At 57.4% G+C, this 25,125-nt stretch overlaps 13 protein-coding genes across 13 annotated transcripts; 10 read left to right on the top strand and 3 right to left on the bottom strand.

Moving 5' to 3' along the window:
* Nucleotides 1-281: 281 nt before the first annotated feature.
* On the top strand, nucleotides 282-1,523 carry LY79DRAFT_231449 (uncharacterized protein). The gene has a single exon (XM_060551682.1). It carries the CDS (start codon nucleotides 518-520, stop codon nucleotides 1,280-1,282), a length of 765 nt encoding a protein of 254 aa, XP_060413438.1. The 5' UTR covers nucleotides 282-517; the 3' UTR covers nucleotides 1,283-1,523.
* Nucleotides 1,524-2,124: 601 nt separating this feature from the next.
* LY79DRAFT_231519 (uncharacterized protein) lies at nucleotides 2,125-3,084 on the top strand. The gene is made up of 2 exons (XM_060551683.1): nucleotides 2,125-2,503; nucleotides 2,648-3,084. Exons 1-2 carry the CDS (start codon nucleotides 2,243-2,245, stop codon nucleotides 3,005-3,007), a joined length of 621 nt encoding a protein of 206 aa, XP_060413437.1. The 5' UTR covers nucleotides 2,125-2,242; the 3' UTR covers nucleotides 3,008-3,084.
* Nucleotides 3,085-4,234: 1,150 nt separating this feature from the next.
* On the bottom strand, nucleotides 4,235-5,352 carry LY79DRAFT_556042 (uncharacterized protein). Its single transcript, XM_060557977.1, has one exon. The coding sequence runs from the start codon at nucleotides 5,050-5,052 to the stop codon at nucleotides 4,594-4,596; it is 459 nt and encodes a 152-aa protein (XP_060413436.1). The 5' UTR covers nucleotides 5,053-5,352; the 3' UTR covers nucleotides 4,235-4,593.
* A 605-nt stretch (nucleotides 5,353-5,957) lies between these two features.
* Nucleotides 5,958-6,482, top strand: LY79DRAFT_556040 (uncharacterized protein; the record flags this gene model as incomplete). The annotated part of the gene is made up of 1 exon (XM_060557976.1): nucleotides 5,958-6,482. A coding segment is annotated over exon 1 (254 nt), but the record flags the coding sequence as incomplete, so codon positions are not given.
* An 818-nt stretch (nucleotides 6,483-7,300) lies between these two features.
* Nucleotides 7,301-9,085, top strand: LY79DRAFT_590778 (uncharacterized protein; the record flags this gene model as incomplete). The annotated part of the gene is made up of 3 exons (XM_060561197.1): nucleotides 7,301-7,477; nucleotides 7,718-7,825; nucleotides 7,892-9,085. 3 exons carry the CDS (start codon nucleotides 7,301-7,303, stop codon nucleotides 9,083-9,085), a joined length of 1,479 nt encoding a protein of 492 aa, XP_060413434.1.
* Nucleotides 9,086-9,379: 294 nt separating this feature from the next.
* On the top strand, nucleotides 9,380-9,882 carry LY79DRAFT_556036 (uncharacterized protein). The gene has a single exon (XM_060557975.1). The coding sequence runs from the start codon at nucleotides 9,413-9,415 to the stop codon at nucleotides 9,650-9,652; it is 240 nt and encodes a 79-aa protein (XP_060413433.1). The 5' UTR covers nucleotides 9,380-9,412; the 3' UTR covers nucleotides 9,653-9,882.
* An 82-nt stretch (nucleotides 9,883-9,964) lies between these two features.
* LY79DRAFT_231423 (uncharacterized protein) lies at nucleotides 9,965-10,764 on the bottom strand. Its single transcript, XM_060551681.1, has one exon. The coding sequence runs from the start codon at nucleotides 10,597-10,599 to the stop codon at nucleotides 10,054-10,056; it is 546 nt and encodes a 181-aa protein (XP_060413432.1). The 5' UTR covers nucleotides 10,600-10,764; the 3' UTR covers nucleotides 9,965-10,053.
* A 1,019-nt stretch (nucleotides 10,765-11,783) lies between these two features.
* LY79DRAFT_580322 (phosphomannose isomerase type I) lies at nucleotides 11,784-13,207 on the bottom strand (the record flags this gene model as incomplete). The annotated part of the gene is made up of 2 exons (XM_060560096.1): nucleotides 11,784-12,998; nucleotides 13,058-13,207. 2 exons carry the CDS (start codon nucleotides 13,205-13,207, stop codon nucleotides 11,784-11,786), a joined length of 1,365 nt encoding a protein of 454 aa, XP_060413431.1.
* A 1,117-nt stretch (nucleotides 13,208-14,324) lies between these two features.
* LY79DRAFT_516898 (SAGA-associated factor 29) lies at nucleotides 14,325-15,365 on the top strand (the record flags this gene model as incomplete). Its single annotated transcript, XM_060554869.1, has 1 exon — nucleotides 14,325-15,365. The coding sequence occupies one exon, from the start codon at nucleotides 14,325-14,327 to the stop codon at nucleotides 15,363-15,365; it is 1,041 nt and encodes a 346-aa protein (XP_060413430.1).
* A 2,842-nt stretch (nucleotides 15,366-18,207) lies between these two features.
* LY79DRAFT_688336 (ADP-ribosylation factor family protein) lies at nucleotides 18,208-19,174 on the top strand (the record flags this gene model as incomplete). The annotated part of the gene is made up of 3 exons (XM_060564693.1): nucleotides 18,208-18,457; nucleotides 18,581-18,727; nucleotides 18,854-19,174. 3 exons carry the CDS (start codon nucleotides 18,208-18,210, stop codon nucleotides 19,015-19,017), a joined length of 561 nt encoding a protein of 186 aa, XP_060413429.1. The 3' UTR covers nucleotides 19,018-19,174.
* A 580-nt stretch (nucleotides 19,175-19,754) lies between these two features.
* LY79DRAFT_231370 (uncharacterized protein) lies at nucleotides 19,755-21,175 on the top strand. Its single transcript, XM_060551680.1, has one exon. The coding sequence runs from the start codon at nucleotides 19,885-19,887 to the stop codon at nucleotides 20,914-20,916; it is 1,032 nt and encodes a 343-aa protein (XP_060413428.1). The 5' UTR covers nucleotides 19,755-19,884; the 3' UTR covers nucleotides 20,917-21,175.
* An 861-nt stretch (nucleotides 21,176-22,036) lies between these two features.
* Nucleotides 22,037-22,626, top strand: LY79DRAFT_670290 (uncharacterized protein; the record flags this gene model as incomplete). The annotated part of the gene is made up of 2 exons (XM_060563762.1): nucleotides 22,037-22,292; nucleotides 22,355-22,626. 2 exons carry the CDS (start codon nucleotides 22,037-22,039, stop codon nucleotides 22,624-22,626), a joined length of 528 nt encoding a protein of 175 aa, XP_060413427.1.
* A 963-nt stretch (nucleotides 22,627-23,589) lies between these two features.
* On the top strand, nucleotides 23,590-24,594 carry LY79DRAFT_516813 (uncharacterized protein; the record flags this gene model as incomplete). The annotated part of the gene is made up of 1 exon (XM_060554861.1): nucleotides 23,590-24,594. One exon carries the CDS (start codon nucleotides 23,590-23,592, stop codon nucleotides 24,592-24,594), a length of 1,005 nt encoding a protein of 334 aa, XP_060413426.1.
* Between the last annotated feature and the right edge of the window lie 531 nt (nucleotides 24,595-25,125).

Here is a 25,125-nt window from a genome sequence, read left to right as displayed (position 1 = left end):
GGGAGGGGGAGGGGGGAGGGAAAGACAGCACCTTGGCGGCATCTAGACGGGCGATGGGCAATGCAACAAGCCATCCCATATGCAAGTCCGCAGCCGCCCCTCGTGCAGAACACCCAGGATTCGGTGCAACGACGCCTTTTTGGGGGGGGCCTGTCAAGGTCTACCAAGTTTCCCCCCCCATCCTCACCGTCCAGCTTTTGCCACATGGGGGTTTGCAGGGTGCTTTTTCGGAATGGAGAGCTGGAAAAGCTCACGCCGGCGGCGTTCTCAACCTGCGTCCGACAATGGCCGACTCTTAATCGTTTTAGGAATTCCGGTCCCTGCTGCTGCTGCTGCCGACGCGGACCCCGATGTGACCTCCGAAATGGGCCTCCATAAACCCTTCTTTCGTAAGGTCTGCCACTGTTGGAAATAAGCCCTTCCCCTCTCCCCCCCCTCCAGCTGCTGATGTCGCACAGGATCACGAGAAAGTGACAACGTGTCGAGTCTCTCTGCAGAGAGCGAGGGAGGTAGTTGTATGCAGTTTATTTCTGGTCAACGGGCATTACGTCTTTTTAGGTCCTGTGTAACGGGCCGTCCTTCTTCAGTGAGAGACATTCGAGGGCCAGAATCTCGACCCCCTAGCCGTGTCACTCTTTTACTGCTCTCTCTCTCTCTCACTCTCACCCTCTCTCTCTCTCTCTCTCTCTCTCTCTCTCACTCTCACTCACTCTCACTCTCACTCTCACTCTCACTCTCACTCTCTCTCACTCTCACTCTCTCTCACTCTCACTCTCTCTCACTCTCACTCTCTCTCACTCTCTCTCACTCTCACTCTCTCTCACTCTCACTCTCGTGGCCTCAGGTGCTGGTCAGGGGCGCAACGATGGCCGGGACCCCAAGAGACGGAGGACGCCGGTCGTCCCCCCAATGCAAGCGCAAGCGGCGTCTCTGTTCGAGCCAAACCACGGCATATTCGTTGGCACGGTACCTGGAAAGCCGGCACCGACACAGCCTCGCAAGGGGCCCCAAAAAGGCTCAAGGCCTAGACCCTGGGCCTGACATGACGTCCATTATCGGCCAACGCGTGAGAGTGGGGGGGGGCGCAGCCGGATCGGCTCGTCTCTCGCGCTTCCCATCCGCCCTCTCCTTTCGCGACTGGCCAGGCGGTCGCCTCTTCTCCTGGACGATCTCAATTGAAAATGGAGGAGGGAAAAAAAGACCTTCTCCCGGACTGCTCCGGGACATGGCCGCGCCCTGCTGTATGGCCTTGTCAGATGGCATTGTGTCTGTCCCCCCCTGAAAGCCCGATCCAATCGCTTACGGGCTCGCGCGTCGTGTCGCCAAACGGCTGCCCGCATAGAGACACCGGCTCTGGCAGCCCATAAAGAAAAGGGTACATGCAGCAACCCCCGGAGGCGATGGCCGCAAAAAATTTCCGTTGTCGACGAAGACGAAAGAGAAAAAAAAAAAAAAGAAGAGCCTGTCGGGGGCCATGTGCGTGATGCTTTGGGGGGACCTCCTGTTCAGAAGCTCCCTCCCCTCTCCCGCTGGCCAGGCACACGCACAAGAAAATGCCCGGTGAAGAGGCAGGAAAAAAGAGGGGTGGGGTGGCCGGGATCTGCATCATCACAGCAGTAGCCTGATCGTCGTCGAGACGTCGTTGTCGTCGTCGTCGTCGTCGACTTCGGGGGCCAGCGGGAGCCCATCCATCATCTTTTTTTGCTGGCATGATGTCAGTGCTAGGATGTTGTGCTACGCCGCCAACGACTCCTCAGTCGACTCTCGATACGAACTGCCCATTCTTGGGAGGGAAAAAACTATGTTCCCTGGCGAGGCTATTGCTGTTGTCTTTGAGGGGGGGGGGTGGTAGAAGGGGAGGGGGTGGTTCAGGTTTATCCGTAAGACCTGCTTTTTCGGCCCAGATATGGCCGCGAACGAAGCGAGGGTATGTCTCAGTGTGCCCGCTGCGCTGCCGGGGTGAAGGAAGAAAGTGTTTTTTTTTTCCCTTTCCCTCTAAGCAATAAGCATATACGGCGCACGAGTCTTGGTTCTGGAAAACGCATCGTTACGGACGTTAGAAATCGCGATTGTCGACACGATCTCCTCGTCGGCTTCAAGCATAGGCGAGACTCCCCCCCTCCTCCTCTATCCCTCTCTCTCGGTTTCTGGAGGCCTGAAGGACTAGCCCATTCATGATGACGCCATCGCCGGGCGAGTAAACTCACTTAAAGCTCATGCATGGCATCTGCCCCTGATTCAAATGCACGGCATTGGGGGAAGGGGGAGGGGGAGGGGGGGGGAGGTAGATATCGGACGAGGTAGCATCGCAGCCTCCTCTCATATCTCTCTCGCTTTTCATCCCATCGATCTCATCATCGCTAAATGTCAAGGGATGGTGACCGGCCTCTCCCCCCGGTGTGGAGACCACCTCTCACCCCCCTCCATCCCCTTTCCCCTCGCGGAAGCAGGTCGGAGGTTGCATTCGGGTTTTGATATATGTAAGGGTGAGGGAGAGAACAAGATATAGAGAAATGAAACATTAATTAAAAAATTAAGAGAAACGGCTAACGCCAACGGACATGCATATCGCCCTGCGTGCCGCACGTGTGTGCGCGCGTGTGTGTGTGTGGAGGACGGCAACGCAGAAGCGGGGAGGGAGCCATACCAAGCATTTTTTTCGCCTCGGGATACAACCACCACGCCGTCCCCTCGGCGGCCCCGTTTGCTATTTCGGAGTGCCGCTGTTGTTGTTGTTGTCGTTGTTGTTGTCGTCGTCGCCGCCGTCGTCGTCGTCCAACCTCTTGTGCGGCGGTGTCGAAGAGCGTGTGCTGCCCGTCCCCCCCCCCCGTCCTCGCCCCAGAGACAGGCTGTCAGCTGCGGTTTCGGAATTGCAAGCTCGAGGAAGACGGAGCAAAACGAAAGGGAAAAAAGAAGCATAAAAAAATCCAGTAGCCAAGGTCGATCGCTTATCAGAGAGCAAGGCAGACGAATGAGGAAACGAGGCCGTTGCGGATATGGCCTCTAGAAGCACGGCAAGGGGGGGAGCAAGAGAGCGGGAAGCATGGAGAAAAGCGCTGCGCGGCCGGTCTAAGCCAGAAAGAGCAAAAAAAAAAAAAAAAAAAAAAAAGAGAACGGTGCAACAGAATACGGCTTTGTTTGGCAGCTCTCGTTCTAGAGAGACCCTGAGTGGCCATCTGACGAAGGGGGGGGTGGCTCGGCGGCCGTTCCATGGTGGCCCATTCATGTAGCCCCGATTGCCCTCCCAACAGTAGCATACGCACGTATGTACATATAGATGCATATATATGTACATACATACACTCACTAGAGCAAACAACGCACTGCCGCGGCCGTCTCGGAGCGTGGGGGGGGAGATGTTGTGAAGAAAAAGAAAAAGAAGAAGAAGAAGAAGAAGAAGAAAAGGGCCCGGCCGGCGAACCCGCCAGCGTCCTGACATGTCATGTTGCTCTCCCTCGCCAGCCATGGGTCGGTTTGTTCGACAGAGGATCTTCGCGGAAGCTGCCGCAGCCGCCGCCGGGCCTGGCAGATGCAGGGCGAGGTTTGCTGTCGATGCAGGTGGCGGGCGGGCTTTATCCGGCCAGGACCAACACGGCCGACACGGCCAACCTCCGACACCGCCACTATATGTGCACATATACATACGTACATATATACATACACACATACAAATATACATACACACATGCATACACACATACACACATGCATACACACATACACACACACACACACACCTAAGATGCTCATTTCTTACAAAACAGTACAAGCTTCTTCCCACCCTTGGCCGCTCATGGGAATGTTTGGCGAACAAAATCCTGACGCACGCAACGCAAGCACGCGCCAGCTGCAGCAGCGAGCTTTTATGATTTGCTTTCCTTTCTTATGGGGGGTTTCTTTTGCCTTTTTTTTTAAAAAAAAAAAAACTCTTTTCTCCAACCCACCGCTCTTTTCTCTCTTGTCTTCTTCTTCAGCAATTGGCGGTGTTACTCTGACCGGGAGAACCCGCGCGCGTGAGAAAAAGACTGAGAGACTCTGATACTGAGAGAGAGAGAGACAGAATGCAAGAGGAGCGCCTACCGTTTGATAGACGGGCCTCTGCGACCGTTTCCGTTCGTTCGCTCGTCCCGCCGGTTGCTTGGATTGGAACGGACGGTCGATCACCATTGCCTTGATCGGTTCTGCATCATCCTGACTGACCTCACGTAGTGTACAGCGAAGGGAGGGGAGGGGAGGGGTGTGTGGCCGCTCCGGCAGCGTAACACGGGGGAGACAGCGACACCCACACAAGCGTATTCCACTGACGATGGCTTGCGTCACGTAGCTTTCTGCAGTCCTGACTTTCTTCCTTTCTTTTACTTTGTGTGTGTGCTCTGTCAGGGTTTTCTCTCATTGCTTTTTGCTGTTTTTCATGTTTCCCCCTTCTGTCGTTGAATGAAATACTCTCTCCGTCCGGGTTCTGATTAGATTCTGCCCCCCCCCCCTTCGGCATGTACATGAACCGGGGGAAAAAGACTGCGGACTCAGCCTGTCCTGTCCCTTCTGCGCGTCCACCACGGCCGTAAATGATGGCCCCGATTCATGCCTTCACGGTCAATGTACCGTGGCAGCGTCGGACAATCGAACCGAGTGCCATGGTTTGCCTCCTCCCCCACCCTTCTCCCGCCCTCCAAGTGGGACCGAGATGGCCGTCTCACCAGACGCCGGACGACACTGGCCCAGTGTTTGCCTCGTGGTGGCCCTTTCGGTGTCATTCGGGGGGAGCATGGGCGCTTTTACCGTTTGAGAAGCGCCCTTCTTCTCAAAGCAGATGCCGCCCTCTTCCTTCTTCTTCCTTTTTGGGTCCTTGTGTGACCTCGCTGTTCTTCCACAGCTGGCCCGTAATCGGCAAATGTTGAGCATCCTGGGCCTGTGGAAGTGGTTGAGAACCGAGGGGGAAATAGAGAGATGGAGAGGCGCAGAAGGCTTCGCAGACTGGCGGAGCTCCCATGGCAACGATACATGTGCCTTGCTCGTCGTGGAGCCCAGCCGTCCAATGCATTGTATTGCCATTTGTCTAGTTCTCCGTCATTGGTCTACTCTCACCGAGTAGTCTACGACATTCTCGGCTCCGACAAAAGTCTGGCCTCTGTTCTTCAGCAATACAAGCGCGCGTGAGTGGGGATAGGGGGGGAGGCGTCGACCAAGGAGAAGGCAAGGCTCGCCGTGTCCGGGATGCGTCTCGATATTGAGCTTGTTGTCTCGCCTCTCCGAGAGGTAGCCATTCAATGCGGGCAGGGGTGGATTCGGTGGGATGGTGACGGTTAACCAAGGCCGAAAAAGACTTTCTGGTCTCTCTCCTCTACCAGTTGAGGGGGGGGGGGGGGGGGGATACGACATACCGCCATCTCATTGGGGCCTGCAGCGGGAGTGAGGCGTCTTGGTGAGAAACAAGCAGTCTCAGAGAAAAGGTCTCAGACCGCTCGCTCACGCTCCTCATCTCCGGTTCCCAAGAGCTGCAGAAAGCGAGTCTCCTGGGCCCAGATTGGCCCGCAACCCTAGACCCCCCGTCAGCCCAAGATACCCAGATACACTCATCCCAAGATTCAGATCGCCCGCCGCCCACTGGGCCCTACAGATCTGCCAGGATCCCTGCTCTTCTCAGCCGTCCGCCATCCGCCGTCTCCTCGTCTTCCTCCCACGCCGTGGCCTGCCAACTAACCACGTTTGGTATCCCCCCTTCCCCTTCTCTGTTTGCTCTTGTCTCGTTCCCTTCAAGTCCGTCTACCACCCCCCTACCACCCCCCCCCCCCCCCCCCAAGACCCTTCCCCAAATCTACAGCACACTCCCGATAGAAGCTACAGAGAAAAGCAAGAAAAACAAGGGGACTTGCGGATCCTGGCTCTTCCAGCCACTCACACCACTTCCCACCCATAGCCATGCGTGTTTGTCATTGCTAGAGCGGACGTGGGGACCGCATCCACCCCCCTTTCCTCCCTCTACACCTGTCCTCTGCAAGCTCCCGCGCCGGTGTGACGTGATACAGACGCATGGGTCTTTGCCAGTCGAGAAGCTCTACACCACATCTTGCACCATGTCTGCTCCGTCTGCTGGCTTCCCTCTGGGTATCTGCCATGAACTGGTCGGCCCTGTCCTGTCTACTTACAAGGGGTCTGCCAATGGTTGCAGCAGCCTCTCCCTCGCTGGGTTCCATGACACATGTCGTGTATTGTGCCCTCAAGCCTTCATGGGGGAGGGGCGCATACAGCGAAGGAGGGGAGTGTGTAGATGTGTGTTGTCGTAATTTCCAAAGCCTAGTCGTTCGTTGCGCCCTATCCCGTTCTCGCTCTACGCAAAGTGGAGGTATCAAGAGAATAGGGCAGAACCAGATCTTGATGGAGTGGAAAGGAGGTGACATCTGAGAGGCATGAGAGAGAGAGAGAGAGAGAGAGAAAAGAGACTTACAAACACAGGCGCAGCGGCCAACCTCTCTGCACGGATCTATTCAAAGTCTGGACTCCAGGATTGTGATAGTATAACACTGCACCGGCTGCAGCTGCTTCTTCATCCTTCTCTGTCTATCAATCTTCTCTTCCACCAACATCTCTGTCTGGTCTTCGTTTCCTCCTTTCCCCGTGTGGAACACCGACCAAGTCCCCGACTTGCTCGCTTTTTTTTGCTCTTCTTCATTTTCCCTCGCACCCGGAAGACGGAGCAACATATCCTCTTCCTCTCTCTCTCTCTTTCTTTCAGACATCAAACGTCTGACAAGGAGAGACGCGGGGAGGCCAACAAGCCTACTCCTTTCAGATCTTGTCCGCCTCCTGTCCACCACGACTTCCGGATCATCTGTCATTCTCCGGTCCTCGACGGCATCGAAGTCACAAGCGCAGGGAGACAAGGCGGTAGAAAGAGACGGAGAGGGAGTGGTCCGCTCGGGCTGAAACGAGACAGGCAGGTAGACGCTGGTCACGACAGCATCAGCATCGAGGCCCATCGTCCCATCGCGATCGCGAAGAAACGCAGGCACACGCAGCCTTGAGGCGACCCAACCCACCTCACCGGCACCCAACATCACCCGCTGCGGCGCTTACATGCCCCTCTCAGAGACAACAGGCCATTTCAACTACCCAAGGGCCGGACCCAGCCCTCGCTTCCTGTAACAGCACGCGCGCCAAATCCTTCCCAACACCGGTCCCTGTTAGTCACCAACGACCCCGTATCTTCCCCGGCCGCGGGAAAGCAAGATCATCCGAGGAGGAGGTGTTTTTTTTTTTCTCTTCTATTTTTCTTCCTCTGTTTCTTTTCTTATCGTCAACCATGGTCAGCCCGAGTTACTACTCGGACGGACGACGATATAGCCGTCTGGACCCGACGTACAGCTACCCCGAACGCCAGCAGCGACGCTCACACTCCTCCGAAGCGCGCAAGTCGTCGACCATGACTGAACGAGAGTCCGAGACCGACACACCTCCTCGCAAGCGCATTGCCGTTGCTGTAAGTTTCTTCTTGTTTCGTTGTTGCTATCTTCTTTTCTGTCTTGCCGTCTTTCATCTTCACTACTTGCGTGCTTCGCTTTCTATATCTCATCTTCCATGTAACCTGCTCCGTGTCTTTTTAATGTTCCATGGAGTCCTTGTCAAGGGGTTTCCGTTGAAGACGCCGGAAGGGAAACCTGGATAGCCATACTCGGCGCGGGAAAACGAAAAATAGGGAGACACCTAACAAGACGGACAGTGTGGTCGTTGTCGGAAGCGAAAAATACGCTGCAGCGGAGACACTGGCAACGGACATCCGTGCCAAAACTGCAAGGCCGCCGGCGCCGAGTCCTGCATGTTCTTACGAGTAAGTCTAAAACCCCGCGCGCCCCCCCTATTCTTGAATCACGAAGACTAACACGCGTCATCCAAGGTCGCCTCGACCGAAGCTCCCTGGGTTCAGACCCCGGAGTTCGCGTACGAGCTCAAGGCGGCGAGGGCATACCAAGCCCAGCAGGCCATGGTATCGCCCCTGACTGCCTCCCCGCCGCACTACGCCTCCGAGATGCACGACAGCCTGTCCCGCTACCCCCCGGCTTCGGCAAGCTACTCGTCCTACGGGGGCGGAGGAAAGTACTACTCCTCGGCGGCGACCATGCCGAGCTGGTCCTCCCACCCGGGCTACTCTGACGACGGCACCGGCGCCGTGGATTACAGCGCCGCGGCGATGGGCTACCCGTACCCCTACCAGAACCACGACCCGGGCTACTACTACCGCATGTCCGCCAAGGCCGCCGCCACGAGCGCGGCGGACCTGTATGTCAATGCGGACGCCGCAACAGGCTACGGTTACGGTGGCGCTGGGGCCGCGTCCCTGGTTCACCGGCCCGCCGCGACGGCATCGGTGCAGCAGAGCGAGGGATCAAACTTCTCCCTCTCCACCGTCGCGGCGTCCCTTCCGCACGCCGGCGGCGGCGGTGGCGACCGCCTCCTCCCGAACCCGGCGCCCCGTCTCCCCAACACCAACGTACTTGCCTACCGCACAGACGGCGGCGGCGCCCCGTCGTCCACAAAGTCCTCCGGCAGCCCCGTGTCGCAGACTTCCCCCGCGAGCGCCGCGTCCGAGGCGACGGCGGGCTACAGCGCCTCGTCGGTCGCCGGCCCGGGGAGCTACGACTCCTCGCCCGTGACGGCGTACCCGCCGCCCGCGCACACCCTCCCCTCGATGGCGCCGCAGAAGCACCACCACCAGCACCACCGGGCCGCCAACGTCGCGGACATGATGGGCTACCCGCCGCCCTCGACGGCCGGCGGCGCGGACTCCATCTTCAGCGTCTCGGACGCGAGCCTCCGCACGCACGGCTCCGCGTCCGACCTCAGCTACAAGTACACCGACGGGTCCTCGGGGGCGTCCTCCGCGGGCCGCCGCGGCAGCGGCGAGACAGCGAGCTCGGCCGGCTCGCTGTCCAACGGCCAGCAGTACACCGTCACGACCCCGTCCGTGGGCATGTACGCCGCCGTGGCGGGCCACGGGCGGCACCACGTCTCGCAGTACATGATATCCGAGGACGCCGCAGCCGAGCATCACGCGAGCCGGAGATCCGCCGGCGGATTATCCGTATCCTAAGGAGGGGAGGGGGGGGGGGGGGGGGTAGGCATACGGCCGGATGGGTGTATCCCTCTAGTGTGCCGGGCAGGAAATAGGGGAAAGGAGCCCCCTCTTCCTCCCACCCTGTCAGCGCCGCCTGCCTCAACGCTGCTTCTCGTGGTTCTATTTTTGTTTTCTCTCTCTCTTTTCTTGTTTTCTTTGCATTTTCTACGCCCGTTGCTTTTAGGCACGATACCAACACGTAGCGCCCGTTCACGCATCGCTTCCAGCATCCGAGGGGGGGGGGGGAGGTGGGGAGAGGGGGGGAAGAGACGACAAGAAAGCGAGGTCCTCATCCGACCCTCCATGGGAGGGAGAATACGGGAGGGGGCCTGGGCCTGGTGGCGTTTCTCAATTTTTTCCAGATGCACTTCGGCAGCCATGCTCACAAGCAGCCAACCATCACGTTCCATAATTCCAGATTCAAGGCGACGATATCCTCTCAGTTCTAATTTGGGGACCTCTTCAGCTAAGCTAGTCTGCACGTATCAGCATCCCTCAAAGAATGTTCCCGGTCCCGCCCCCCTATTCGTCCGAGGACTGTGACTGTAGGGCTCACATACGAAGCCCCCCCTCCTCAACCCGAAACTCAACGTCTCTTGAGATGACGGCCTGCAGGTTGTTTTCGAGGGCGCCGTGTGCCTTGTTCTCCTTCATGGCTCGCCTCGTATACCGCCTAAAGGGAAGACGCCACACACATACACACACACACACATACTCCGTACATGCTCGTACGTCGTCGAAGCAAAACGCAGGGCCTGTTGTCCATGGGAGCGAGGTGGCTTGCCTTGGCATGAGACCGGGGCCAGGACTGGGCACTGGATTGGGTTGCCAGGGGGGAGGGGGGGGGGGGGGGGGGCGAGTGGGAGCAGCTGGGACGGCGTACTGCGCGGCTGCGGCCCGGTATGCACTTTTCTGACCACCGCCGCCGCCAGCTGTCGGAGATATCACGGTTGGTTCGGCTGCGAGGCGTCCGAATGCAAGGGGTTTGACGTCTTGTCCCCCCCCTCCCCCGGCCTCAACCACAAGGCCAGGCTGACCGTTGGGCTTCTTGGCTTGATGCGGGCTGTCACCGGTCGAATAGCGTCTTGGGATGTGTGTGGATGGTCCCCTGTCCGCAAAGGGGTCAACGTGTGGATGTCGGGAGTCCAACGGTCCAAATCGGACTTGACCCCGGGCGGCGTCATGCGGCCACCCGACCCGATGGCCCAACCCCAAATTCCCGCCTCGTTCCCTCCCACCATCCCGCTCGCTTCAGACCTAATGCCGGGCCACCAATGGACGGGTCCAGCCCGGGCTCCAGCCCCTCCTTTCGTGTCCCCAGAGGCCGCCGCCTCTTGTTCCGAAGGTGGCTTTCCTTTCTGTTCAATGGCAGATGAAGAGAAGGTGGGGGGGGAGGGCGAGGTTTCTAGGAATATGACGTGCCTCGAGGCTGCATAGAGTGCGGGAGCTTTCACCACACATTCTTTCACCTCTCCTTCGGGCCCCCCCATTTACAAAACCAATCCTGGTCGTTCCTTTCACCACACATGAGAAGACGTCGTTTCTTCGCCAATCGCTTTCATTGTTCGCATTCACTCTCATATTCCACTTTCTTACTCTCATTTTGCAACAAAAGAAAAAGCCTTGGGTCTTGCGTGGAGCGCCATGGGGATGGAATGGCATGGGAGGGGGGGGGGAAGCACGAATACCCGACTGATTGGGCGTGACCCGAAGCGAAAAAGTACTTTTCCTTGGTTTCTCTCTCTGTCTGCTGCCTTCTTCTACGTCAGAACCGCTCCGGCCTCTGGCTTGTTATGCATGCAGGGCATGGTGTGTCATACTCAACCCGCTGTTGTTCTGCTTGTCCGGCCTGTGTTGGCACCTTGCTCACCATTGTTTTCTTGCGTGTGCTTTTCTTCTTTTCTTTTCTTTGCTTTCCTTTTCCTGTTGCTTCCGTTGATTTTCGTCGGGATTCTCTCTGAGTCCGTCCGCTCGCCTTTTAGGGTTCGGAGCTTCTCTATTTGGGAACGCTCACGGAGGACAGGTGTAATGCATAACGGGCGGATAGGGGGGTTAATAGGCATAGAGACTGGGTGGGCTGGGTGCGTCTCCCTTGGCCGGCGGGATGATGCGGTGCCCAAAGGCTTGGGTTGGTCCTAAGAGTACGGTGATACATAAAATTAGCGCGAGTTTTGGGGCGTCCATAACCTTCTCATCCTATGGATTGGAGGAAACGAGGTCGTGATCAAGTTGGGATGTGGAGAGAGGACATGACGGGATGTGAGGTGCCTAAATATCGCGACAATCGGGGGGGCGCTATCGGGTTTCGCTTTTCTGCTTCTCTTACACGACGACGGCGTTGGGCCGTTTGCTTGTCCACCAGATTGCTGTTCGACTTTCATCTTCCCGCGATGCGCAGACCCAATCCAAAAAACGTTTATGCCAATCCATCAAAGCTATCATCACTCTTTGAACCACGACACGAAGACGGCACGCCCAAAAAGAGCCGTTGGGCCCGGGCCGGATACGGTCCACACAGAGAGCAGGCGCCCGCACCAACCTGGTATATATCTCGTGATATTCTCTTCCTGTTCTTCGTGATTGCTTGATATTATAATATACTGGGTATGAACTAATTTCGCGCCTCATCAGCGGATGAGCGTGCGCATGTGTACGTGGAATCCATGTGTGCTCTTTACAATTTCCCCTCGGCCTTTTCCTCGACCTCGCAAAACGCCTTGAACGTTACAAACTCATCATCCTCGTCGACATCGGACTGCAGCACCACCTCGGCCGTGGAACCGACGAAAAAGACATTTCCCTCGCTCATCTTGTGCACGGTCGGGCCAACCGCTATGGTGCCCTTGCCTGACGTGCAGAGGACGATGCTGGGACCCTCGATCGGTTCGAAAGTGACCTTGGAGCCGTGCCCCCTCAGCAGCGAGCGAACGACGCTGAACTCTTCGATGGGAGGGTCGTACAGCATCACGGCGGAGCCGGAGCTGTAGGCGGCGCGGTTGAGGGTGGCGTAGGGGTACTCGGTGGGAGTCATCTTCTGCTCATCAATGGGGGCGTAGTTATAGGTGAGCATGTCGACAAGGGTGGTCACGTCCTTGAACTTGGGCGTGAAGCCGGCGCGGACGACGTTGTCCGAGGCGGCCATGCATTCGATGATGTCACCCGAGAGATAAGCATGAATGTCGTCGGCGCGGAGGAACATGGCCTCGCCGGGTTCCATCTTGACCAAGTTGAGGAAGAAGAGGACAAACAGGCCAATGTCTGCGCCAAAGGAGCCGTGGTTGCGGAGTACTAGCTCCGAGAGGGTTTCGCCGTCGGTCGTGCTGATGCCGCCGGCGGCAAAGCCGCTGCCCTCCGACTTGGCGAGGGCGACGAGCTTCTCCGTCTGCTTCTCGATCTCGTCTGGCGTGGCGGACAGCAGCGACGCAAAGATATGCTGCAGGGCCTTCTTGTTCCGGTCCTTGGTTTCGGGGTCTTCGCTTTCCTCCTCTCCCTTGACCGTGTTGATGAACTCGTCAGCCTTGCTGTCGACGACCAGGCTCTTGAGGGGCGGGACGGTGGCCAGGAAGTGGGAGATCTCGGCGAGCGGGCGGAAGCCGCAGAGCCCCTCGAATGAGGTGATGGCAATCGCCATTTCGGGCTTGTGGTTGTCATCGGGGTAGTTCTCGGGGTCGCGGGCGTGAAGCTGTTCGGCGAGCTTCTTGTTGGGATGGGCCTGTATAGAGAGGGCCTTGTTGATGGAGAGGACCTTGAAGAGAAAGGGAAGTTTGGAGCCGTATTTGGAAGCGACGGGGGAGGAGAGGAGCTGTTGGTTGTCCTGGACAAGGTCGAGGAGGGTTCGGCCGGACTGCACCTCTTTGGAGGGATTCGAGGGGTGGGTACCCATCCAGAGCTGGCGGTGTTAGCGCATGTCAGAGAAGGGCGGGAGAAGCAAGGAATCCAGGAGCTCACCTCTGCGTACGGCTTCTCCGACTGGATGCTGAAGCCGTCCGAGGGCGTCGTGGCAGCAAAGCGCGCAGCTGCTGATTCTTCTCCCTTCTTGCCCCATTCATACGAGTTCACTCCGCATTGGAGCTTGAACAGAGGGACTTGCAGAACCATGTTGTCAGTGCAGAGGTGTTAAACGCTCAATGTATTCGAAGAAAAAGTAAAGAGCAAGACTCAAAAAGAAGAGAAGAAGACGGCGACGACGACGACGACGACGACGACGACGACAACAACAACAGCTGTGTCGTGGTATTAGAGTTGGCAGGCAGTACGTACGTACGCTCACCCCACCATTGAATTTGACGTCAGGGAGAGCTTCACTCTGGAAGACCCCGCAAACTGGAGCCAAGGGGGTTAATCGTCGAATTTACTACCTGCTCCAGATTCCCCTCCAATGCGATGGATGATTAGAGCACGGGCCGGGCAAGTGGTCGGGCCGCTCTGCGGAAGGTGTACTGCCAAGACCTGATTGGCTTACTTAGCATTCCGAGTTTCCACCTTTCCACTTTGGGAATGCGCGGCGGCCGCACTTCCTGAGGTACGGGTACCTCAGCTGCCACTGCTTACCGCCTGTATTCTGCTACCTGCAACCCCACCCAAGGTAGACCGTCGTCTGTAGCTTCAACGTATCGTGGTCCCCTGTCTACGACCTCGCCCGCTTCAAAGTACCTGTATAATCGTGGACTGTGTCTTTTTCGATCGCATCATGACCTAGCCCCTTTTTACGCGACTCTGAATTTTTCTTTCATAGCTTCTTTTTTGCCCAGAGATACCCAACAGCCCTAGAGCGCAAGGCAAGCTCCATCTATCTGTCTAACGCGACTCGATCTGACCTCGGACCTGCGGCAGCTGGCAGAGTAGTGCCCAAGTGAACGTCGCTCCTCCCCTATCCTGTGAGTAGCTGCGGACTAGATCTTTCCGACCCAGATCAGATCCAGGCTTCACCTCTTTGGATTGCTCCTCCTCAACACCCACTGCTCTATTCCAACCCAACATCAGACGCGACCCCGGGGCTGACATAAACATGCCAGAGAAACCGACGCCCAAGGCAAACAGGCTGCTTCCCGCTGGTCGCAAGAGAAAGCTCGCCGCCACCGAATTCCTTCCTGCGACGACGACGACGACGACGACGACGACGGCGAGTGGCTTGGGTGTACCCGTCACAGGTGTCTAGAAGAAACGTGATTCGCCCAACAACCAGCCCAGCCCTCTGGGCTCACTCCAGGCCAAGATGTCTCAACGCAACCGTAGCGGTCGCGGCTCGAATCGCAACAACGGCAGTGGCCACGGCGAGGAGGTACAACTATGGGAGTCGGCAAAGGAAAAGTTTCACGAGATAGTAAGCGGCGTCAACCAGGAGAACGACAACCTGGCCGAGCTGTTGAAACTAGACAAAAAGGCCGCCATCGCGAGCATGGACGGCGGCAAGCCCACCGGCTCCGACCTTAACAAGATGGAGCAGAACTGTCGCTCGGGAGTCAAACTGTCCGAGAACAACTCGAACAACATTAAAAACCTTATCGAGCAGCTCAAGATCCTCAAGGCCGTACAGCAAGCCAAGGAAGCCACCGAGGCTCCTGTGGCGACTAGCACATCATCAAGGACCGGCAGCTCGACGCGCAACCGAGATGCTGCGGCGGCGGCATTATACGATTTTGACGGCGCCGGCGACTCTCCCGTACCCAGCCCTATCGGCGGCAACTCGCGCAAGTTTGGCGATAGAGGCAGTAACCGAGACAGCATGCCGCCCAAGGCCGATAGCGTCGAGCCGCAGGGGTCCACGGGGTCCAACACTGCGGGGTCGTCCTCGGGCGCTCTGGGGTCGAGCGCTGCATCGGCAGCGCGCAGCAAGGTGTCGTTCTCAAAGGGCGACAAGGTTGCGTTCAAGCGGAAGAAGGACGAACCGCAGCAGGGCGAGGCCCCCTACGACTGGATACTAGGTGAAGTTGTCGGCGTGATCGGCGAAGGCAAGAGCCGACGGTACAAGTGCCTGGACGTGGAGCCGGAAGACAACGTCAAGCCGAAGGAATACAAGACGTTCGCGTCGGGCATGATACCAATCCCGCCCGAGAACCAGACGCACAATCTCGCCAAGCTGGAGGCCGGCAAGATGGTACTCGGTCTGTACCCACAGACGACGGCGTTTTACGCGGCAGACGTTGTCGGCACGGAAGCGGACGGCAAGACGGTCAATCTCAAATTCCACGGCGAGAACGACTCCTCAACTACACATCAGGTGGAGCGTCGCTACGTGCTGGAATTTCGGCCTTAGGTGACCAGCAGCCCCGTGCGGCGTTTCCGGCCGGGGGGGGGTTGGGGGTTCACGAGACGCAAAGAAGGGAGAGCGAGCGAAAAGCGGAGGGAAGAGGGGGGTTCCTCTGGATTGTGCTAGCGACAGCCATCAGCGGGCGTTCGCTTAAAGTATTGAGTTGGGTGCGGCGTATTGGCCGAAGGATCACCGGCCTGGACATGGGAGAGGATCTCATATCGTTAAGCCTCATTAAACAAAACAAAAAGGGGACAATGACGAGGCGGGTCGAAACGGAGTTTTTACCACGAGCATTATGACGCAAGGGTCGGCTCGGCGAATAGCGGCAACCATGGCAACAATAGAAAGGGTCGCTCGTGGCGGTACGGATATGAAGGGCTTAGTATTGTGTGTCTTGTCGACACGCTCATCGAGACCTTGGCACGACCACAGCTCCTTGGCTGCCTTAGTATATCTCTTTCCCTCTCTTTCTCTCTTGTTCGCAGTACGCGGACAAGGCGACGGTGCAATCAAACTTTCTTGTCAGTTGGCTTGGAAAGTGTCAAATGTCAGATTTGGCCCCCCCCCCCCCCCCTGACTCCGGCATGGCACGTGCACTCGTGGAATGCCGCGCCGGCTACGTTGCCTGCAGGTCGCTAAATATGCCCATTGGCCGGAGGAGCAGATGCCATGGCAGCAAAGGCTGAAGGGGGGGATAGGCTACCAAGAGCGAAGTGCATCGGGGGAACTGGTGGAGGGGAGGGGGCCTCGGATCAAGGTCGACGAGTTGCGAGTCGTAAGCGCGGAGAAGCCAAAAGGAGAAATTGGAGAGGGGACGTGCAGGAGATGAGCAGAGCAGTTTTTGGCTCCAACGGGCAGCCCGTTGGAGAGAAAGACAGAGAAAGGGAGAGACATCAGCAGCACGGCGGATGAAGCTACTCCCAAACGAGAGCAGGACCCTTTGGAGGTATCCCACTTTTTCTTTTTTGGAGATGCCTTGGGTCCCTAAATCCACCTCCAAAAAAGGTACACGGGACAGCTCATTGGTCCGGTGCAGTTTCCTCGTCCCCGTGCGGAATGGAAAGGTGCCGGCGGGTTTGCGTTTGTGTGTGTGTGTGGTTCCCAGTACGTACCTCCTACCCGCAACGAATCTCCGGGCCAAGAGTCAAGATGGACCAGTTAGTTGGTCGGGCGCAGCCAAGGGGGGTGACAAACGTGGGTGAAGGGAGAGAAACAACTGTGAAGCGAGAGAGAGAGAGAGAGAGAGAGAGAGAGAGAGAGAGAGAGAGAGAGAGAGAAACGGACGGATCGGGGGAAGGGGGGGGGAGGAGGGTGAGAGGACAGAAGGATGGAAGGAAAGGAAGGTCCCATAATTACGGATACTCTTTACGAAGTAGGTTTCCGTACAAGTACGGTGTGTACCTTTACGAATTCCTTGCCTCTTCGCAGGAGAGAGAGAGAGAGAGAGAGAGAGAGAGAGAGTCTCCATCCGTACTTAGCTTCCGTGCATGCTTTGGCAAAGCATGCATTGCATGGCCTCCTGCCACTCATTGTGCATGTACACACACACACACACACATGTATGTGCCTTGCATTGCTGCATGGTCTAATAATTCAATGGTCCAATCTCTCCTCTCCGTTCTCCGTGATTAGCCATCACAGTTGGACGCGGGGCCCCAGGAGAGAGAAAAGAAAAAGAAGAAGAGAAAAAAAAAAAAAAAAAACCACAAGCGGTCATCCGAGGCAAGGCATCTGATCATTGATGTAACCGTGCCCATGGTTGATGATTACAAAGTACGAGCGCTCGCTCACTCGCTTACTTGCCTGACCCTACCTTGCCTACCCACCTACCTTAGGTAGGACTGAATGAAGTGGAAGGGAGCCTCCATCCCTCTCGCCCCCCCCCACCTTCCAGCAAACGTTGAAACGCATGAGTGAGGCAAGACGGGGTTCCTCATTCCTAACGGCAGCGCTAGACGAGCACAGCGTTTCTAATCGACCGAGTAGGTAAGCTAAGGTAAGCTAAGGTAAAAGGAGGTAGGTACCTTGGGATAAGGCATGGGCACACGTCTCCACGAATATACACGTTCGGTACACTCTCGTGCTGAGCTTTTGTTTCGGACGACGGTTAGCATTAATCTCGCTCCAAATATACTTGTCAATTGGCCTGTTATGATACTTGTAGTGTGCTGACCTGTTCCTGTTCCTGTCCTCCCCAAGCCCCATCCCCCATGTCCAACACGTCTCGGCCCACGTCCCCAGTCCTAGTACCACCACCAATTCCCCGTTCCAGCTCCCTCCCAAGAGAGGGGGGCCAATCGTCCACTAGGTCCCATGCCTGAGCAAAAGAAAAGAGCCCAACTGCATTTGACCCCCTCCCCCAACCTCCGATCCTCGACAGCCATCGGGGCGCGCCAGTGTCAAATCGCAAGGCTGCTTCCTTTTTTTTCTTTTTCTTTTTTTCTTTTCCTCCCTCTTCTCTCTCCTCTGCGACATCTTCTTCAACCACAACACTTGCACCTCTCACATACATACTCTCTCTCTCTCTCTCTCTCTCTCTCTCTCTCTCTCTCCCTCTTGTCTACCGCCCAATTACAATCCTCTCACCCCGACAACCGCGCAGCGCCTTTGCGGTTCAATCATTCATACGCGCAGCATCCGCCCGAACCCTTGATAGGCCTGCCGTCACCGCATTTTAACACAAGTCATCAGAGGGAGCGACCCACCCTACCACGTTGCGACATCCCCTTTAAGTCCGACACCGCGTCACGACACGCCCGCCCACGACCGACACCTTCGACATACATCCACATTCTGACTTCTGTACGCAACACGCCATACCCATTACCCACCCTCGACCGTCGCAATGGGTGGTCAACTCTCCAAGATGATGGGCAAGATCTTCGGATCAAAGGAGATGCGCCTGCTGATGCTGGGTCTCGACGCCGCCGGCAAGACCACCATCCTGTACAAACTCAAGCTCGGCCAAGACGTCACCACTATCCCCACCGTCGGCTTCAACGTCGAGACCGTCACCTACAAGAACGTCAAGTTTAACGTCTGGGACGTCGGTGGCCAAGACAAGATCCGTCCCCTCTGGAGACATTACTTTAGCGGTGAGTCTTTGCCGCCTCCGCTTTGCTCCTCTCCCCCTCTCCCTTTGCCTCGCCCGAGCGAATGCTCCCCTCCTTTTGCCGTTTGAACAATTGCGCTGACGAGACGCCCCCCCCTTTGCTCAGGAACCCAAGGTCTGATCTTCGTCATTGACTCGTCTGATCGCGCAAGAATCGACGAGGCCAAGTCGGAACTGCACAGGATCATCAACGACCGCGAGATGAAGGACAGCTTGCTACTGGTGTTTGCGAACAAACAGGATATCAACGGCGGTAAGTTTGACACCACCGCCCCTCCTCCTCCTCCTCCCCCTCATGCGGACCCGGACCGCCGCCGCTGAGACTGACTGCTGCTCTCCTCAACGGCAAGCAAGTCGCTAACGCACGTTTTTACCACAGCCATGAAGCCGCAAGAAGTCACCGAGGCCCTCTCGCTCTCCAAGTTGAAAGACAAGGTCTGGTACGTCGTGCCCAGTTGCGCGACTACGGGTGAGGGCCTGCTCGAAGGCCTGGCCTGGCTGTCCAATAACGTCAAGGCACCCCCCGCTCCGGCCAAGAAGTAAACGACAAGACGACGGATATGCCTCATCATCACAATCCCCATCCTCTACGACTCACCGACTCGCCGACCGGAACTACCCACCTACCCACCCGTCCGCTCAGCCCCATCTCACCCTCCCCAATCTGTGCGTCACTCCAGATTACATAGCGAGGCATCGACCGTCCCCCCGAACCGAATCCGCCCGGATACTAGACTGTTTATCACCTATCTGATAACCCGTCGCGGCCCGGGCTATGGGCTCAGGAAAAGATGCCTCCGGAAGAGCGCGCTGCCGATGACCGCCCTGAAGGACTATTGGTTCCTCGTACTAATAATCGGCAGCACCGGGTCCTCCAACTCGCCTACAGCTCTCTTTCTTCTTCGCCACCCAAACTCTCAATGTAACGTTATTAACTACGCCGATACGGAGAGAAAATGGAAAGGGAGGGGCAGAAGGAGGGCCGAAGGAAAGGCAAGGGGAGGAACGGCCTTTCCCACATACATCCATCATAGGTTTTTTATTGGGCTGCTGGCTGTGTCTTTTTATGCTTGTGTCTCGTCCTACATGTTTTCGTTTTCTCTGGTGTCATTCCATGTTGTCGTTCTGAAAAATACCCGAAGTTCTTAGAAGGCGAAAAGAAAAGAACGTGGTTTGGGACGGGGCCAAAAAATAGGCTGGTGGTGTTTTTTGTTTTTTGTATTTTGTTTTTTCTCCTTGGCCCCCTTCCCCTCCCCCCCTTTTTTTATCTTTTCTCTATAAGTTTGTATTGGAACGATGTACAAGGAATTGTATGAAATCCCACCTTCTCGCCGTTCTCGTGGAAAGAAAGAGTGCAGGCCCTTTTTTTTCTTATTTACTTATTTAATTACAACATCGCCGTGAGAACACATGGGGGGCATGTTTTGTACCCAGCCATATCATCGTGTTCGTTCCCTGCCCAGCCAGCTGGGCAACCCGTCATCAGTCATCCGTCATCCATCGTTGATCACATTTTTTCTCGCCAGGGGGCCATGTCAACGGCTCTCTGTCCAACAAGTGCCGATGCGCGTGCGCGCCGCGCGGGGTTCTTTCGGTGACGCCGAAGGGGGGGGGGGAGCCTGCGTCGGGAGCCGCGCTAGTAAATGTCCCGGGCAGGGCCGCACAAGGCGGCGGTTTTTGCGAGGCCTTCACTGGTCCTCCCCTGTCCCTTGCCGGAGATACTTCCCACTGATGTGTATCCTCATCATCGTCATTATTATCATCATTATCATTATCAAAAACCAGGAGAGGGTTCTTCGGTCCTCTCTCTCAGCCCGCCAGAAGAACGGCGGCCAGGCCGACGACGAGCATCCATGTCCCCGTCCGCCGACCCGGGGAGGAGGACCCGGCGGCGGCGGCGTTGTTGGCTGGCGCGACCATGATGGGCCTGTGCCAGCCGCAGTGGACCGAGGCCTCCTGCGTCACGCAGGAGTAGTAGGTCGTCTGGTAGTACCCCATCTCGGCGAGGTTCGGCTCCGGGCGCGGGGTGACGCCGGGGGCGGGCGGGAGGAGGGAGGCGTAGTCCCGGGGGCCGGAGTCCGCGGGCGTCTCGACGGCGGCGGCTGCGGCTGCGATGGCGACGGCGGGGACGGCGAGAGACGCGGAGGCGGAGGCGGAAGTCGGCGTGACGGCGGGGTCTTGGGGAGGCCTGCGGTGGAACCGGGCCGGGTCCAGACGGAGCGGCCTGCGGGAGGCGGCGTCGGCGCAGGGGACGGTGGAGTTTGCGGCGGGGGACGAGGAGTTCGTCGAGAGGCGACCTTGGCGGGGCAGGGTCGAGTAGATTGGGGTCGGGGCCGGGGCCGGGCCGGGGCCCGTGGGGGCGGCCTCCGTCGCGACCGGTGCGGCGGTCGGGAGGAACGGTTCGGCTGGCGGCCGCAGGAACGGCGAGCCGGGCGAGTCTGACGGATCCGTGCAGGTGGGCGGCGGAGCTGTCGGTGTGGCTGGCGCCGCCGGGAGGGCGGCGGCCGAGGAGGCGAAGAGGATGAGGAGGAACGAGAGAGGGCGGCGCATGTTGGCTTGCAATTTTGGTGACGGGCGTTGATGGGGTTTTAGGGGGGGCGCGGTTAGCCTGTGAGGGTAAGATGGTGTTTATGAACCGGTAGCTGAGTAGTGAGACCGGCTCTTGAGAGTTTTTCTCAGTGTCAAGTTAAATCACACAGAGACCTTGTGCGAATGGAAGAGAAGCGGGAAGTAACTGAATGGAATCGAAGAATCCAAGAGACTGGGCAAGGGGGAGGAGAGGGGACTACGACACGGCCAGCGTCATCGACGTCAATGAAGAAAAGGAGGGCGAGGAAACAAGGAGGGAGAGAGAGAGGCAAGTGCGTGGCAGGACCGGCACGGCATGTGTCTGTTTTTTTATCTTCTTTTTTTTTCCCTCGTCATCCTGGCAGCCCCAACTATCTAGAATCACCTCGGAATGCTACTCGGTACTGACGCGAAAAAGGGCAAACAAAAAGGGGGGGGGGAGTTGGTTTGGTGGTGGATGGTGGATGGTGGATGGCTATTCAACCCCCCCCCCCCCCCCCCACACCCACCGGCGTGGCACGCCATGCAGGAGGAGTCACGGTGGATGACTGGGACGTGTGTTTGTTTCCCCAGCGCATCGCAACACGGGAGGAAAACGCGTTTCCAGAAGTTCGAAGCCCAGCAGCCCAAGCCAAGCCGCAGGGAAGAAGTCGGGTTTCGTTTTGTCTGGTCGTTGCAAGGGGGGGAAGGGGGAGGAATGGCTTTGGAAAGAGTCACGCAAGGACCGGCAGCTGGGGGAAGGTGTTTGGTGGTGGTGCAGGTGCTTGGAGACGATTGGGTCAGAAGAGTCGGGTGTTTAGGTGTTTGCTAGCGCTGTAACTGGTCCAGGCGACGGGAGGGGGACACTTCATTGGGGGTCGAAGACGGGAATTGGAGACGCCCTAATGCAGATGTGATGCACCAAATTTATTAATTTTTTGACAGTCGAGGACGAACCGGTTATTAAATCTAACTAAATACCTACCTACCTTACAAGAACAACCTGTATGTTACCATGTCTCGCGCCGGTGCTCGGAGGACCATGGGTCCGCTGGCCCTGTGCCGCACGAGCCATCCGCCCCGGCCGATCCGGCCCCACCGGCTCCGGATAGGCGGGACGCTGCAGCGCCGCGAGCCGCCCGGCGGCGTCGGCACCATGTATGCCTCGGGGCGGCGTGCTGCCGCGGAACCTTCACGGGCACACCGACGATGGTACGGCTGCGGGGCGCCGATGAAGTCCCACGTCGCCTCCGTCGCCCCCGGCGCACGCAGTCCGCGATGTCCATGTCATCGGCGGCAAAACCCCCGGCGGGCAGTCTCGATGGTGGGAAAGCACCCGCCTCCGAGCGGTCGGGCGGCCGTTTGAACGAGGGTCTCGGTCACGAGCGCGCCCGCCTCGACGCGCCGCTTGAAGCGCTGGTCCCCTGGGCGGATGCGCCCCGGGTCTCCGTGAGGGACGCCGTGGCCTGCTGGGCTCCCCTCACGCGGAGAGGACCGTTCCCGCCGTCGGCGGTAGAGGTAGAGGATGCGCTTGTGCGGAAGTCGTGGCTCCGGGCTGTCCTGGATGGCCCGTTCCTCACGTGCGAGTCTATGGAGCCGGTGTGAACACAAGTCCCTTTTATGTGAGCTCACGGGACCAGGAAGGGCTCTGTATGTCTATCCATTCCACAAGAGTCCTCCATCCGTCGCGGTTTGCGCGCGAGACGAAGTCGCACTCGACCTCGGCCATCACCTCCCGGCAGAGCCCGAGAAGGGAGATGGTACAGGAGGGTGGTTCGCATTATAGCCAATCGGAGGGCCATCCGGAGCGTAGGAGGTATGGAGTGAGCAGCACAACAAATGCCTATGCCATCTCGCCGCCGAATCTCTTCAACCAACTCCACGCTCTCTTGATCTAGCTGGGTCTACCACAATAAGCGGCCGAGATACCAGCCCGGCAGAGATGTCAACCCAGCCAGGTCCATCGCATAGCCCCAGACGTCAGTCGCTGGAATAAACTCGCTTAGGTGGATCTCTTGTCCATCGGCAAATCCATCATTCGCCCGATGGCCTCCACGAACCGGTGGGGTAACTCAATTTGTTCATTGCTGGTCCTACCCAAGAAAAGCATGAGTACGGGTTTGGATTAGAACCAAGGAACTCTTGAAACACAAAAACCCCATTGCCCATATTATCACCCCCTCTAAAAGTCGGAAGCGCATTGACTCGTCAGTGTTTCAACGCCCCGTTCACCTTTGGGAAGATAGCCGACACCCGCTTCGCGCGCCGCATGTCACGTGTCACCTGGTTGCAGTGTTGCAGTGCGAGGTGGTTCTTGTCTATTTGAGGTAACCCAAGACCCGGGCCCCATGTCCGCCGTCACTTGGTTCTTATCCATAACGCTGGTGAGGAGCTGTAACGCCAGTTTCATCCCCGTGACTAGTAGAAAAGTTCCACCACGACTGTACTGTGCTTCTCACTGTGGGGCTGAGGTTTGCTGTATATGTAGTGGCGTTGTTGCGCTGTGTGCAGGAAGACTATGGAAGAAACCAATCCATACGACGGTCCCATAAAGAATTGCATTCGCTCATGGAGGCCCTCGACTATCCGCTCGATTTCCCTGAATATGATGGACCTCCAGCATCGTCTTCCGAGGCCGAGCCGTCTGCAATTGACGAGCTGCAATCGGCCCTGGGCTCGATTCTCATCGCCGAAGAGGACAGGTCCACCAAGCCTTGGACCTCGTCACCCGCGTGTGTTCCGTCCCTCAACAGCGAAGGAACCGTTCCCGCCATCTTCTCCTGCCCCCGCGAGGTCCGTGATAGGATCTACTATTATTACCTCTACCGCGAAAACCAAGCCTACTACAGTCGCGGCGCGTCGGCGCGATGGCCCTTCCTCGCCAGCGAAGACGTCGTGTCGCTGTTCCAAACATGCCGGCAAGTCTACCAAGAGGCCTTGGAGGTCTTCCACCGCTACAACCAGGTCGAAATCGGCTCCGAGCCGCGGCTCGAGGGGGGTCCCCTAAAGGTTCTTGACAAGTTCCCGGCCGCACACGCGCAGGCGCTGCAGATGTGCTGCAGGCAGTACGGCGAATACAACGCGTGGTACGAGAGGTACGATCCCTTGAAGCACTACGCCGGCGAGCTGTGGCACATAGTGATCCGTGACGCGTACCTGTTCAAGTCCTACTTCCCCAAGCTGCGACGTTTCACGGCCATCTTGAATGTGGACCCGAGTTACTTTGAAGAACAGGAGGGTATGGTGCTGGACGGCAAGACCGAGGAGCAGAAGATAAAGATGTGGATGAAGTGGATGAGGTTCTCGACCAGCAAGATGAGGGCGTTGCCGCCCCTGTGGATGAAGATCCGGTTCACGTGTGGGCCGTTCCAGGGCGACATGCAGCTACACCAGGACTCGCTGAACGAGGCACAGGTCAGGTTCGCAGAGGAACTCGCGGCGAAGGAGGGGGTGGATGACCTGGATGCGCTGGGCAGCAAGTGGGCGGAGGAGACGAGCGGCGAAATGACGAAACTCGCGAGGAAGAGGCGGAAAGAGTTTAGTTGGGAGCGGATGGAACGTGGTGCGACTTGACTGTTCCAGGTATAACCCTTTGAGTACTTTGATTTACCTGTATCAGGTGAAGTTGAATACCCGCGGGTGATTCAAAATGGCAACGGCCCATAACATACAAGGACAAAATTGAGGCTGCAATATTCAGAGTTAGTTTTTTTTCCCCCTTACTTGTTATTATGTTATGTCTTGTCTCTGACGTATTCTGCACTCAGTGCATTAGAATCAGTCAGTTTTGCCACAGGCTATAAATGCATAGGAAGGCATATATTTACAACTCACCACAGAGAGTTGTGAAATTGTCCCGAGCAAGTGATACCGCCGACATTAAAGTCCCAGAAACCTTTCCAAAGTCCCGTTGGCCGTGGTACTCCTTTCACAGCGCATTCCCTCCAGTCATTTTGCCGCCCGGGTCACCGCGAAAGTCGAAACTGGCTATTACACAGATCTTTCTCACAGGCCTCAAGGACTCCTAAGGGCTACGATTTGCCAAGAGATCCGACGGTGAAGCCTTCTCCCCCGACTTATTCGTTGGAGAAATTGAAAAAGGAG

Source organism: Colletotrichum navitas, assembly GCF_030913465.1.
Source record: "Colletotrichum navitas strain CBS 125086 chromosome Unknown LY79scaffold_35, whole genome shotgun sequence".
In the NCBI taxonomy this organism is placed as follows: Eukaryota; Fungi; Ascomycota; class Sordariomycetes; order Glomerellales; family Glomerellaceae; genus Colletotrichum; species Colletotrichum navitas.
Note: the sequence above shows the minus strand (reverse complement) of the source record. Positions and strands in the feature narration are given on the sequence as shown.

Excerpts from the sequence above, each read along its gene's own strand:
- LY79DRAFT_556036 (XM_060557975.1), top strand. The coding sequence starts at position 9,413 with ATGGGAGGGAGAATACGGGAGGGGGCCTGGGCCTGGTGGCGTTTCTCA.
- LY79DRAFT_231449 (XM_060551682.1), top strand. The coding sequence starts at position 518 with ATGCAGTTTATTTCTGGTCAACGGGCATTACGTCTTTTTAGGTCCTGT.
- LY79DRAFT_231423 (XM_060551681.1), bottom strand. The coding sequence starts at position 10,599 with ATGGGGGGGCCCGAAGGAGAGGTGAAAGAATGTGTGGTGAAAGCTCCC.
- LY79DRAFT_231519 (XM_060551683.1), top strand. The coding sequence starts at position 2,243 with ATGCACGGCATTGGGGGAAGGGGGAGGGGGAGGGGGGGGGAGGTAGAT. Across the intron at positions 2,504-2,647 it reads AGGGTGAGGGAGAGAACAAG|CAAGCATTTTTTTCGCCTCG; the intron begins ATATAGAGAAAT and ends AGGGAGCCATAC.
- LY79DRAFT_231370 (XM_060551680.1), top strand. The coding sequence starts at position 19,885 with ATGGGGGGCATGTTTTGTACCCAGCCATATCATCGTGTTCGTTCCCTG.
- LY79DRAFT_556042 (XM_060557977.1), bottom strand. The coding sequence starts at position 5,052 with ATGGCAATACAATGCATTGGACGGCTGGGCTCCACGACGAGCAAGGCA.